General features: G+C 39.9%; 1 protein-coding gene across 1 annotated transcript in view; it reads right to left on the bottom strand.

The window, feature by feature from the left end:
- Positions 1 to 14,567, bottom strand: part of Dnah5 (dynein axonemal heavy chain 5) — a 249,331-nt gene that overhangs the window by 141,865 nt on the left and 92,899 nt on the right. Inside the window, exons 24-32 of the mRNA XM_071612820.1 lie at positions 12,630 to 12,831; positions 11,826 to 12,061; positions 9,656 to 9,874; positions 8,381 to 8,443; positions 7,716 to 7,954; positions 6,753 to 6,993; positions 5,081 to 5,280; positions 3,908 to 4,061; positions 2,265 to 2,428 (exon numbers count right to left, since the gene is read on the bottom strand). Coding sequence (XP_071468921.1) covers positions 2,265 to 2,428; positions 3,908 to 4,061; positions 5,081 to 5,280; positions 6,753 to 6,993; positions 7,716 to 7,954; positions 8,381 to 8,443; positions 9,656 to 9,874; positions 11,826 to 12,061; positions 12,630 to 12,831 — 1,718 coding nt within the window. The remainder of the gene's footprint in view (positions 1 to 2,264; positions 2,429 to 3,907; positions 4,062 to 5,080; positions 5,281 to 6,752; positions 6,994 to 7,715; positions 7,955 to 8,380; positions 8,444 to 9,655; positions 9,875 to 11,825; positions 12,062 to 12,629; positions 12,832 to 14,567) is intronic.

Raw genomic sequence — 14,567 nt, 5'->3', positions numbered from 1 at the left:
AGGAGTACTCAAGGGTTTATACTAGGCATTTTGGCATGCAACCTTACCTTGGTAACTGTCAAAAGACAAAAAAAAAAAAAAAAAAAAAAACTTAATAAACAAACTGTGAATAACTTTAGACTTTATCTTCTGAAGAGGTTTTAAAAAATGCCAAAATGTCAATCATTTGAAAACAAAAATTTTTTTTTGTCAAATATCCTTCAATGGTTATTTGATTGATATGACAATTTTATAAAGCAAATCAAGCCATTAATACTTGAGAGTTCATTTTGGAAGACTTACTTGCATTTTTTTTTTTAAAGCACATAGTTAAAAGGTGATTTCCTAGCACTGGCACAGGCTATGATGATGGTGTTTAATAAAGCTGCATAGGTCAGTCCCCCAAAGGAAAGGATTTCTGGGCATATTCTACAGCATACTGCTTTGGAACACCCACAACTTAAATTAGAGGGAACTTACAAACATTTGCTAAAGAAAATTTCTGCCCCACCTCAAGCTCTTACTGACTACTCCCAAGGTAGTGGATTAGACATTTGTTTAGGCATGGTCTTATTTTGACCCTTCAATGTTCCTAAATGGATACCAACTGAGCAAACCATTGTCATATATGCATTTGTTCTTAACCAGCAATATGGCTCAAATATCCACTGGATTCTTGCCAGGGCTTAAATCTCTCACATTTTACAATATCCAATGCCTTCCATCAAAAAAAATGAAATTCACAAAGGATTTGTTGTCGTCTGTGCAGTCATCCTATCCTATTTCTGGGCTCAAGCTATTCCACTAGAATGACTCATGTGTGACCCACACTGGGATAAAAATGTAGGTGAGGATTCTGCTCATGGATCCTTTTTAATACACACACACACACGCACAATGCCTCCAAGGTATCAACTCAAGGACAAAAGAAATAAATGTTTTCCTGAGCAACTAGTATCTTTTATGTAATGGAACCTATTGGTGTTGTACCTAATCATATGTCACCTTTTGCTTTCATCTTTAGGAATAACTTTTGGTCTCTGAATCTGAGGTCAATTTTCAGGGTTTTTGCATCAGTTTTATCATCTTAGTTTATAAACCCTTCTTTTCCTTGGACCTAAACTATCTTATTACTTTATTATTTTGTAGTAACCAACTGAAAACATCTTCTGGTTGGCCAAGAATAAATAATACATATTACTTATATGTATTATATGTTATCATATAGTATTTCTTCCATTTTTAGCTTAGTCACTTTTTTGTTCAAGTTTTATAAATTTCTCTATTTACTTCACAGAGATCCTTCCACAGTGCCACTCAAAGTCCAATATTTTAATCATCACCTATGTCTATGAGAGCACCTGCCTTAGGTAATCTGGGCTCCCAAGTGCATAGGACAAGCTGGTTAGCTTGTGAGGACCCCATTACAGGTGATGAGGACATTAGGACATACACATGGGAAAAGATCATCTCTCTCCCAGAGTTAGCCAAGGAGACCTCATTATTCAAGACCTCGTTATTAAATGCTTAGACTGAGTGTCTGCCATGAGCATCAAGGTACCCTTAGATTACTATTTAACATGGTTATACTCAAGTGGTTCTATTTCTATTAACCAAGAACAATAAAATAGAGAAACTTTATGACTCTTGCAATTCACCAAGCCTACACATGTGTGCATGGGTACATTGATAGATATTATGTTAGACATCGTCTTACTTGGACTCTTCAACTTTCTTTTTTTTTTAATGTTTTTGTAGATGGGCACATATCTTTCGTTTATTTATTTATTTATTATGTGGTGCTGAGGATTGGACCCAGTGTCTCACACATGGGAGGCAAGTGCTCTACCACTGAGCTACAACCCCAGCCCTGGACGCTTCAACTTTCACAAAAGGATTCCAACTCAACGTCTTATTTCTCTATAATCCTGACTGCTTATATACACATACTGTTTCATATAATGAGTTAATGAAATATTTTAGCTGTATAGACATTTATCCAGAAGAATATCAGAAAAAAAAAACAGGTATATTCATTTAAAAAGCAAGGACTGTAAGAGAATATTTTCATGATCTTACATCAGTGAGGGAAGTAACCCAAGTTCTGAGTCCAACATCAGGACCAACAGAGTAAGTGTTTGGAGAGAAGATAAGGTTTAACTGCACACAACTTTGTACATGAATTAAGTCTTAGTGAAGAAAACACAACCCACTAATTCTACCTCCTTTCCATGTTCCCTTTTCTCCCTAAGATCTGGCGGCTTTCAAAGAGCCAGTGAACTTACCCAGTAAGGGATTTCTGGCATATTTCCAGCTGGTCCAGCAGGTGTGGCAGGAGCTGCCCCAGGGTCTCATCTCCAACACAACACTGGACCACATTTGGCATTTCATGTGCCCGAGTCATGATCTTCACCCAAGATTTATCTATATTGGAAAAGCGCTTGGCTTCCTATAAGAATGACATAACAAGCACATTTGGACACTTCTGTCATCTCAAGGGCAGAGCATCTCACAAATCTCCAGCGGAGGCCAGACACCCACGCTACACATGCCTACTGTCACACATGTTCTGACTTCTAGGTCTTTTGCATTATATCACTCCCTTTATTAAGTAAGTATCTTTAGCTCAACCCTGGATACTTTCATTATTTTAAGTATAAACAAGAAAATGACATAAAATTAATAATACTGTACAAGAGGATTTAAGAGGGAAGGACATTCCCAATTATTTTTCATGCATATTTCTAAATGGAGTGAATTTTCTATTTTCAAGTTTCCTACACTAAGTATTTAACTCTTCATATGTTTGGGGTGGGGGACAAACACTTAAAATATGAATAAAAAATTAATCCTAGTATAACTTATGTTACAAAAAAAATTCATTTTTTCAGGAAAAAGTGGAAAACAGATCATTTTGAGAGAATATAAATAACTTTTTCCCTAAAACTTTCTATATATTACCAATGAGAGTATACTATCAAATATGGGAGCAAGAAACTTTACCTCACTTCTTTAACATCATGTGAAAATTTTCATTAAGTCCAATTTTAGATTTTTTCCTACCCAATAAGAAAAACATGCCCAAATATAAATCAAAAAATAATAAGTAAATATTTAAAATTTTAGCATATAAATACATTTCACTGTTGACCAAAAAACAAATGCTCTGCCTTACAATTGGATAACAGCTGCCTTCTATAACTAAAAACTAACCAAAGAAAAGATTATAAAACCTACATGAAGAGTCAACATTATCATGCTCAAATAGATTGTTAAAGCTCAAATATGTTGTTAAAACTATAATGTTGCAAACAACTTTTGGTAATTGAATGAGTTCTTGAGATTTGGTTAAAATGTCTTTTTAAAAAAATTTCTAAATATACCCCAGGTATACATAGTTAGATAATGACAATGTGATGGAAAAACAGACTCAGCATCTTGAGAAAACCTTCAAGTTTCGGAGCTTCCTCCCTGCACGATTTCCACCCCTCAATCTTACAGTACAGAGATAATTGAGTACATTGTATACTGTGCATTATTTTTAAATGTCAGCTGTAGAAGAACAAATTATCCAACCATTGTCAAGATAACTATACCATAATTCCACACTGCTCCAGTTCTACCTCCACATTACCTGAAGAAGCACGTCAATTATGTGGGAATTCACAGTCTGTTTTTTTAACCCTTGGTTTCCTGCCAAACATCACGGTTTCATTGCATTCTTATTCTCTGTATTGCCCTTTTGCTTTCCACAATTCCTCACTGACTCTGAAGAACAACATCCACAGCAGAAAACAAAAATTCTGGGGGCAGGCGTGCAATAAAGATTAAAATATTACTGCATTCTTTAAGAGGTTATTAGTTCTTGGATTTTTTTCTCTAATTGAAAAAAAAAAAAACTCAAGGAAATATTTAAAAATTCAAAAACCTTGGGCAGTTGCTTGGCAATGTCTCCTCCCACAAAGACAGCTTCCAGATAAATCCACAAGTTTTGCACGGTCATCCAGTTCTCGATGATGTCTGTTGAATTGGAAAGGTACTGAACCCACTTTTGAATTTGGGCTTTGAATGGCATGTTGTACCTAAAATAAGAAACATGCTCAATGTTTCATTTCTGTTGTATTGATGTTATTTTTTGAATTAAAACCCCTTTTAAAAATCTTAACTCTTTAAGTTGTATGCATATTTAAGTTGTATGTGACTAAGTTTTCTAAAGCTCACCAGATCCTGAGCAGTCCAAACTTGACATCACCAACAGTCTAAATCTCCAAAACCTAATTTTATATCCCATGATACTTGGGAGTACCAAGAAAATGGAAGAGGAATTTTTTATCAATACAGGTTTAAAGAGATGGCACTTCCTATATTTGAAGTATTGATACACGTGTGTCCAGGGAGGAGAGTGATATTTTAAAGCTAGAATGCACAATAAATTCATATCTTTATGGTATCCACATATTATACAATTACCATTTATTAAGAACAAAAAAATATATATTTTGGAAAAAGCAAGGGAAAGCTCATCGCTTTCACATTTCAAGCAAATTTAAGTTCCTGAGTCTACAGTTTCCATGTCCAAAATGTGATGGCTTTGTTGTTACCATAAAATAATCCAATAGAACTATTAGCCTGGCCTTTCACTATGCAATGTTACTCCTCTTTATGAATCAAATTCATCCTGTATCTTGATCTGTCATCTCAATGGAATATGTACATAACTAAGAATTCTAGTCCATAAGTGTTAGCAAAAAGCTTTTTTTCAAGTAGAATGATCATTCTGGAATTCAGAATAATGTTCCCCCTGGGACCCAGGGCCTGTAGAACTGTCAGCTGTGCAGTGAAGCAAAGTCGAAATGTTCAGCGAGATCCAAGTGGTTAATTACATGTAGCATTATTTTGTCCACTCTATCTCAGACACATCCCACAAATAGAAGATAATGAAATAAAATCATTGTTACATGAGCTGTGCCAAAGGCTAAACCTAAAGCAAGTATTTTATTTGTATGAAGGGTATGATTGCAATGCGTTTTTCTTAACTTCCCTTGGAATGTCCGTTATGGTGATTCTCAAATATAAGGGCCACGGTAGATGGTTTTCCCACCTGTTGCTCAGGAGAGAACTCAGCAACATCAAACTGTCCTCCACGTTGGCGATGATTTCTGAGGTGCTGTCTCCTCGCAGGAGCAGCTCTCCACGGGTTTTAAAACTGCCAAATGTGAATGTTTTGCTGTCCCATTCATTAATCACTTGCTTCAGCTTCTGTTCGATGTCTCTCTCCTTCACCGCACTGATACAGATGTCCTATCAAAATGGTAAGTGCTCATTGTTGTGTATGCATAGATATAAATGTGGAAGGAGACGGGGATAACGATGACTAAAGAGAAGCTTCATTTATAAAAGCTCCCACAAAACTGTTCCAGAAAGATAATAGGAAAGATATAGTGACCTTTTATATTTTGAACCTTAATCACAGACTCAAAACATAATGCTTCTGATTCATCTCTAAACTCAACAAACACAGTGAGGGGAGGAATTTAGCAGCAACCTGGGGTTTCTGGTCGCTCTCTCAGTCTCACTTGCAGCTTCATCTTCTCCCAGACCATGAGCTGAGCCCGTCTCTGCCCTCATTTCTCCTCACACTGCATTCCCTTTCTGGGTGAGCTGATCCATTCCCGTGTGTCTGGTGATCTCTCATATCTCCAGCTGAGACCCACATCCATTTGCCTACTGGGCTTCTCTGCTTGGATGTTTCAGGAGAACCCCAAACACAACCTGTGAGATATCAAACTCCTGTCCAAACGCAAGCTCTCTGCCCTCTCGATCTCTGCCCTTGTCACCCAAAGCAATCCCTTTACAATATCACCAGTCTCCACATGAGCTGATCGCCCACCCAGACCTCTCCACAGGAAAGCCACAGAGCATCGTTATCCCCTCCCCATCTTTCTCCTACCACAGTCCCTCCATCAACAAATTCTACACAGTTTCACCTCCTAAAAATTCCTGGGGTCTCTCCTCTCCTCTCCAGGCTCATTAACTCCTCCCCTGGCAACAAGCCAGCATCTCTTGCCAAAGCTCCCTGTTGGTTTTGCTATCATTCTCCCCTGCACTTGACCATCAGGATAATCTTTAAGAAATGCAAACCTAACTGTGTCATCCCCTCTGGAGACACATCCCCCAGGTGGTCCCCGTTGCCCTAGGACTAAAGCCAATAAGATGTGTTAGGTTCAGTCCCCTTCCAGGCCTCTGCTGTCTCTTCTCTCCTCTTCCTCCATAGCCAAGACACACAGCCATCTTTTGCTTGCTCCAACATCTTTCAGATACTTCACACATGATTTCCTCTCTTCCTGGAATGGTCCTCTTTGCGCTTACACAGCTCCTCATCTCCACTACATGGCCATGCTCACTCACCCAGCCAGCCCAGCTTGCCCTACCTTTATCATCCCCGGAAGCGACAAACCCCTGTGTCACAGGCTGTCATTGATAGCATACTTTTCCTTCAGTGGCATTTACTACAGCTTATAACTACACTTCGATTCGCATGATTATTTTACTGATTATTTAATGACCTCTGAATACAGGAATACACCTTTATGTCCCCACCTCAGAACCTGTCGCATAGGTATGCACTGGACAACCACTTGCTCAGGAGTTAGGGCTGAATGACAAGAGTTCCAATTGTCCTAATGTGGTTTGCCCCACAATATGGGAGTGCTATGGAATAAATCCCATCAGACCTTCAGATCTTCCTCCACATCATACTTGACGAGCTATACCTCTATTTCCTCTTTGTACTTCAGAAGAGGTGCCTCCATGATGTTTCTCAACTTGAAGGTTTCATTCCCCACATCCAGACTGTGCCCAGTGACAGCGGCGATCCTTGCCCAGTGCCTCTCCATCATGGCTTTACTGGCCATGTATTCCAGCAGGGGGCAGCACTCGCTGAAATCATCAATGGTCTTCTTCAGGTCCAGAAAAGCCTGCCAGTCCTTTAGTGCCCGGGGCAGCTTCCGACACCTGTGAAGAGGAACCAGTGTGGAGTTCAGTGATTGAGGGCTTGCCTAGCATGCACAAGGCCCCAGGTTCAAGTCCCAGCACTGCAAAAGCACAAAGAAGTCTTTTCAAATACCTATCTGATTTTGAAATTTCACAATTTAGACATTATCTCTTAGTTTAATATACTGGCATGTATTACATAAAATCGTTTCTCCAAGTCAACAAAGTTTTTTTTTTTCCATCCCTCATAACAATTACTTAGGTAGAAGCATTACACCAAAGGTTAGAGGTGCCTCTGAATCCATTTCAACTCTACAAACAGATGGGGAGAACATACTAAATTCAAAGCACAGCACAGCACATCAGCTCACACGCATGACAAGGGACGCCCATCTTCCTTGGGTTCAGCACGCAAAATGACAAACCACGGGCCTCTTGCTTTGATTCCAGGAAAGTAGCTAACATTAACTTCAAATGTTTGAGACATGTAATACAAATAAAGCCCAGCTCCCTCCACACTGCAGGAAAGGCCTGACAAGATTCATCCAGGTTTAGCGGAGGCACCTCTCTCACCACATAGGGGCAATTAACAGAACGATTCATGAGGATGCTGTCAACAAACAACAACAAGGCAGCACCATGTGCTTCTGAAGCGTCCGGGGTGGAAAGCAAACCCAACGGTCCATCCCAGAAGCAAGCCTTTGAAGCCATAGCTCTGGCATGCCGGGCATCTCATTTCTCACCTGTTCTGGAATTCTAAGAGCTCACTGTTGATTTTTTCAATATTCACTTCCGACCAAAGGATATCTTGATAGCCATTCACTGTTTCTATGACACTGTTGTACAGTGTGTATATCTTCTGTAGCAGATTTAGTTGTTTCTTTATTTCAAGAAGCTGGGGATACTGCGTCACAGGCAGACCAAACAGTTCCTCTCCGCCAGTGTAGGTGATGTATTTCCGATAGATATTATCAAACTGATTCTAAAAACAACACAAGTGAAAACTTATCAAAATGATTTACACATGAACAAACACGGAAGTGAGAATACTAGCAAAGAAACAAGAATTATGATCTCTGACATACATAACTAAGAACACTTAATAAGTGCAATTAATTCACAGAAACCCCTTCTAATGGGAACCACAACAAATCATATACACATAAAAAGGTAAATGGCGGACTGAGGTTGTGGCTCGGTGGTAGAATGCTTGTCTAGCACATGTGAAGCACTGGGTTCCATCCTCAGCACCACATAAAAATAAATAAATAAAATAAAGACTTTTTTAAAAAATGTAAATGCATCTCATATTCCACAATAAGCTTTTATGTCTTTAAAAAGCATATGTAAGTTTTAAACTCAACAAGGTTTTCATTATTTGGAAAAGTTGTAGAAATTGAAATGTTACCTGAAACATGATAAGCCTATCACTGGCTTCCTGAGGCTTCAAGCCACTGGCCATCGGACCATTCTGAGGCAAAACAGTTAAACATAAAATGAAATGCATACAAATTTCATAAGCTCAAAGTGTTTGAGTACCTAAGTTGTTTTCATACACGTCATATACATAATAGGAAAATAGTTTTGATGGGTAAAAATGACTCAGAAAGTGATTCAGTTGGAACTGTGTCTCAAGTCTGAAAAAACCCAAGTTAATGCTACTTCCATAAGTTAAGAGGCCTTGAAAATTCTAAATATGCATTATTCACTTCTTAGATGACACAGGCAAAAAAGACTCAATGGCTCCTCTGGAGGAAGCACATCCTTCCGTTTCAGCAGAAATGCTAATGCTATTAACTTGCAGACTTCAACACTCTAATACCTACTTGTAAAGTGAACCGTATACACAATATTACAATTAATTTTCCCTACATTACGATACTTAAATGTCTCTGTGCTTCTTCATTTATGAAGTGAGTACATGGGTTCAACCTCAAACTTTATTAGCTTTGTGGTTTGGTGTGCTACTAGTTAACAGGTTTGAAATTTACCCCATGCTATACATATTTCTCTTGTGTAGCACATGATAATTAGCTGGAAATGGATCTCATTACACACCACATTTCCACTAGGAGATTCTGCACTAAACCCCATACATATGATTAAAATATGGTCTCCATGGGACAAGGGCTCCATCTGTCTTCCCCACCACTGTATCTTCAGCACAAAGGACAGTGCCTGGCACGCGCTTCGTTCATTTGTAAAACTAAGGAATGCTTTGGAAAGGAGGAACAGTATTTATATTTGAATTTAGAAATTCAGAAAGCTATTAAGCAATCTCAGTAACAGACCAACCATACAATATGAATAGCACTTTTAAATCCCCCATTTCGTTTGAAATTTTTCTGATGAACTTTAAGGGGAAGGAATTATGGAAAGAAAATACTTTATGAAATTCTTCTGCAAAAATAAAATCCCAGGGTCAGGGTTGTGGCTCAGTGGTAGAGCACTTGCCTAGCATGCGTGAGGCACTGGGTTTGATCCCCAGCACCATATATAAATAAATAAATAAAGGTATTGTGTCCACCTACAACTAATATATATATATACATATATAATAGGTAAAAATCCCAATTTCTAAAAAAGTTTTATGAAATTCAACACATCGTTTTCAAACAATAGCATGTTGTGTGTTGTTTTTACTCTTCCCTGAAAATAAACACAGAGAAAGCCAAAGTCATACCAAATCATAGTCCAGATAAAACTGGTGACAGTCTTGGAGGAAGACCTCCACAGTGCTAATAAGCTCTTTCCTGAAACCGGGCTGTAGAGAGACCAATTCATTCTGAACTTCGCTGGCACGTGCCAGGAGCTTCTCCCAAGCATAGCGCAGAGTGTCAACCTTGTCCATCTCTTCCTTGGCTACCAGAAGTCCGTATTTGTTAAGCAGGGCATAAGATTCCTACGTGAAAGAAGAGAGGCTTGATTTCTGACAGACACAGAAACCCACACACGGTCATTCACTGAAGCATCAGAGGGGAAGAGACCAGTATGACAGGGTGATCATGACCTCACCCTCAGGATTCCAGTTACTGTACTTGCAAATTTAAGAACTTACAAGAGCAACTGAGCTACTCATCTCCCATTTCCTCATCCTGGAAACTAGGAAATTCCCTGGCTATGCTACAGGATCTTTGCTAGTATCTAAAAATATCATTTTAAATGCATTTTTTAAACTACAAATTGCAAATAAAAGATAGCTTTACTTAGGCCTCCAGATTGTACTTGAAGACTACACAATCATATCAAGTAAGTTGAAAGCATTAAAACAATTTAAATTCTAATATTAGAGTAACAAAATAAATCAGAATTTGAACTTGGTCCCATGCCACTTTGTCGCTAAGCGGTTCCAGTAGTCAGACCTAAGTGGGTGTTCTTGAGTCAGAACCTGGGCCAAATCATTGCCCCCAGACTGCAACACCTGGGATCACTCTTTCAGCTGAAAAATTAAAATAAGCAGAGTTTGGTGCCATAAGAAATTATTTTCCCTAAATATCCCTGGCCTCTTTTCCCACCATTACTCCTCCCCACAGAGGAGAAATGAGACCTGACTGCTGATTTTGGGGGGCAGGGAATGTTGATTTGGGCAAGCATGGCCCTGGGCCTTTCTCCCTCTTCCCTCTACCTTCTTGAAAGCACTCCTGTGACCGGTCCCTCCGTACCACAAATGTGGACCAGGGTAACAGAGAGGCCTGCGGTGTTCCAGGGTTGCCTCTGATAGGTAAGAAAGTACACTGATCCTGGGATTTAGTGCTCTCAAGTCCAGGGTGTGTGCACGCACTTTGGTGGATAGGGAAAGCGATAACCAGAGAGGTGCACTCCGTTACGTCTTCTGAATGAGCTCTATCAGCATAAAGGTTATACTGTCATCCTGACACCTTGACTCCACTTCTGTCTTAACTCCCAAGGAGGAGAAAATGCTACTGTCAACTACTTCACCTCCTCTTCAAACCCCGGGAATTCCCTGGTCCTGCACAAGGAGCAGACTGTTTGCCTTGATGTTTCCATTCCCAAGAAGAACGTGATGGAAGACGGGACCCCAAGGCCCCACACGACAAAGGATAAATGTGTAGTGATCTGTACTATCCTCACAGGATCGTGAAATCGTTAGAAATACAAAGAGTACTGTGGAAAATGTGAGGCTGGAGTCTGATCTCGACCATCCGAGGGTAAGACCAGACATTTAATTACCACGTGATAAAATGACGATGTTTTATGTCTGGCATTTTTTGTAAAAAGTACATACATGACCCACTTCTGATACACGATTTCTTTGTGGAAAAGATATGGCACAAAAACCACAGTGGTGTGCAACACGGGTCAAGCTGCACAGTTCTTTGAGCCTGTTCCCAACTCCTGAGAGTTGTAAGGACCACCCTGCCTCCCTCCCTGGAACCCTGCCTTCTGTTGCACGGGAGCCTCCTCAGTGACCACTGGCCTGGGGGCAAAGGGTCAGTCTCCCTGGCCTCAAGGTGGGACCAGGTGTGGTGAAGTTCCTGGGGGCAGCTCCCGGGGATCGGGCTGAATTTAGCCGACAGCTGAAACCACGCTGTCACTTAGCTTTGACACCACTGTCCTTTCCTGTTTCCTTCACTCCCCTCCTCTGGTCAGGGCTTATCAGTAAATATTTAACTTAGAAACTGTCATCACAGGCCCTGTTCTCGGGGACCTTGGATGGCATGTCGTGGATGAGGACTGGCCCACGAAAGGAACTGGACAAAGGTCAAGCATCATCATTACCACAGTGGTTCTTGGGTCTGCACCGTTTGTAACTCCAGCCCAGACCTGGACCATACGTCAGTGGCTTCTACATATGAAAACGTCTCTGCTCTAAACAAACAGGGATCCGTTACCTCGACAGGTCCTACTTGAAAGTCGATGGGGATTTGCTGCTCCCTGATTTCTCTCAGGGTGGCCATCGCGATCCGAATATCATCTAGGTCCTTAATTGGACGACTCAGTTTCTTACTGAATTCTTCCACCAGGGTGAAGATGCTTTCCATCTCGCTCCTGTATTTTCTGTTACAGTGGCGGCCGATGACAAGCATCCAGGCTTTTGTCTCAGTGGTTAGGGCAAATTTCAAGTCAGCTGTACAACCCAAATATCCAGAGTTCAGTTTGAAAAACTGGATCAGTGTGAAAAGACACAGTGCAGTAGCACCGTGTTCACTCCCAGTGAGTACTCTGCAGCCTGTAACTCTCGAAAACATGAAAATTAAACTGGGGAAAACATTTTCGAATCATTATACGCTCATTCATTTTGTAAAGCCTGTTTTTGCAACAATTCAAAATGCATTTTGAAATGCTTTGAAAAAAAGATACCTATCAAAACCCTCTGAGACAAGTCTCAAATGTTTGTTACCATTATTTATTGAAGGAAGGATGAATCTTGATTCTAAATACAACAGATTGTATCCTCTTTCTCTAAACCAGCCTTTATCTCCAAGGTTTAGCATCAAAGTATTCCAAATAGTCCAGAATAAATAATTATGCAGAAGGGAATTAAAAACAATTCTACAAATTGGTCTTAAAGCTAGAAGCCCATGAAAGCAAAGTCAATCCTTAAGATAGCTAGAGCTCTCTGGAATACTAATCTAGGTAAAGGGATTTAAAAAAAGATACCTTTTATGTAAGTGTCTGAAAGAAAATGAACCAACCTGTGAACAGAGCAATGGAACCCACACAGATATATTCAGGCTCAGCATTAATTTCCTGCTCCAGGTTTTGGAAATACAGAATCTGGGACTCAAATTCAGAAAGCAAAGGGTTTTGCGTAATAAATGTCATAACAGTCTCTTCTTTCTCCTTTTGCCAAATGTGATTGTAGCGTTTGAAGCAATCCATGGATGTAATGACTTCCTAGAATAGAAATAACAGGTCTGTGTAGAGAAGGCAGAACCTGAAACGGCATCATGACACCCGGGAAGACTTACCCACTGCCCGGCTCCCACAGAACCAAGACGCAGGGAATGGCGTGGACGGTAAAGCGGGGCTGGTCATGGCTCACTGTTCCCATCCCTGGCCAGAAGGGAGAGCAGTTTCCAGAAAGTAGAAGAAAACAAAGTCTTTGAAAGTCCTGTGCACAGGACCCTCTTAAGCAGAGCTCCTGTTCTTCATGGGACTAGGAAAGGCAGTCATGAAATTCATTTGGAAAAACAAGAGACCTGAATAGCCAAAGCAATCCTTAGCAAGAAAAGTGAGGCAGGAGGCATCACAATACCAGACCTTAGACTATACTACAGAGCGATAGTGAAAAAATAATAACAGCATGGTACTGGCACCAAAATAGGCAGGTAGACCAATGGTACAGAATGGAAGACAGAAACAAACCCACATAAATAAGGTTGTCTCATACTAGACAAAGGTGCCAAAAACATTCACTGGAAAAAAGATAGCCTATTCAACAGATGGTGCTGGAAAACTAGAAATCCATATGTAGCAAAATGAAATTAAACCTCTGTGTCTCACCCTGCACAAAAATCAACTCAAAGTGGATTAAAGATGTAGGCGCTAGAGCAGAGACCCTGTAGTTAATAGAAGAAAAAGTACGACCAAATCTCCACAATGTGGGCTTAGGAACTGACTTCTTTAACCAGACTCCTAAAGCACGAGGAAGCAAAATCAAAAATCAATAAGTGAAATGGACTCAAACTAAAAATCTTCTGCTCAAAAAAGGAAACGATCAATAATATGAAGAGAGAGCCTACAGAATGGAAGAAAATCTTTACTGCATGCACCTCAGATAGAGGACAAATCTCCAGGATACATAAAGAACCCAAAAAACTTAACACGCAATAAATAAATAAATAAATAACCCAATCAATAAATGGGCTAAGGAACTTGACACTTCACAGAAAAAATACATACACCAAACATATGAAAAAATGTTCATCATCTCTAGTGATTAGAGAAATGCAAATCAAAACTAGTCTAAGATTCCATCTACTCCAGTCAGAATAGCATTTATCAAGAATACAAACAACAATAAGTGTTGGCGAGGATGTGAGGGGGAAAAGGTACACTCATACATTGCTGGTGGGACTGCAAATCGGTGCAACCAATCTGGAAAGCAGTATGGAGATTCCTTAGAAAACTTGGAATGAAACCACCGTTTGACCCAGCTATCCCACTCCTCAGTTTACACCCAAAGGACTTAAAATCAGCATAATACAGTAATGTAGCCACATCAATGTTTATGGCAGCTCAATTCACAATAGCTAAACTATGGAACCAACCAAGATGCCCTTCAACAGATGAATGGATAAAGAAAATGTGGTACATATACACAACGGAATATTACTCAGCCTTGAAGAAGAATGAAATTATGGTATTTGCCAGTAAATGGATGGAACTGGAGAATATTATACTAAGCAAAATAAGCTAAACCCAAAAAACCAAAGGCTGATTGTTCTCTCTAATAAGCAGATGCTGATTTATAATTGGGGGATGAGAATAAAGGAACTTTGGACTGTGCAGAGGGGAGTGAGAGAGGGGAGAGGATGTGGGGATGGGAAGGACAGTGGAATGAAATGGACATCATTACCCTTTATACATGCACAATTACACTACCGGTGTGACTCTGCACCATGTTCATC

Source organism: Marmota flaviventris, chromosome 5 (assembly GCF_047511675.1).
Source record: "Marmota flaviventris isolate mMarFla1 chromosome 5, mMarFla1.hap1, whole genome shotgun sequence".
Classification (NCBI taxonomy): domain Eukaryota; kingdom Metazoa; phylum Chordata; class Mammalia; order Rodentia; family Sciuridae; genus Marmota; species Marmota flaviventris.
Note: the sequence above shows the minus strand (reverse complement) of the source record. Positions and strands in the feature narration are given on the sequence as shown.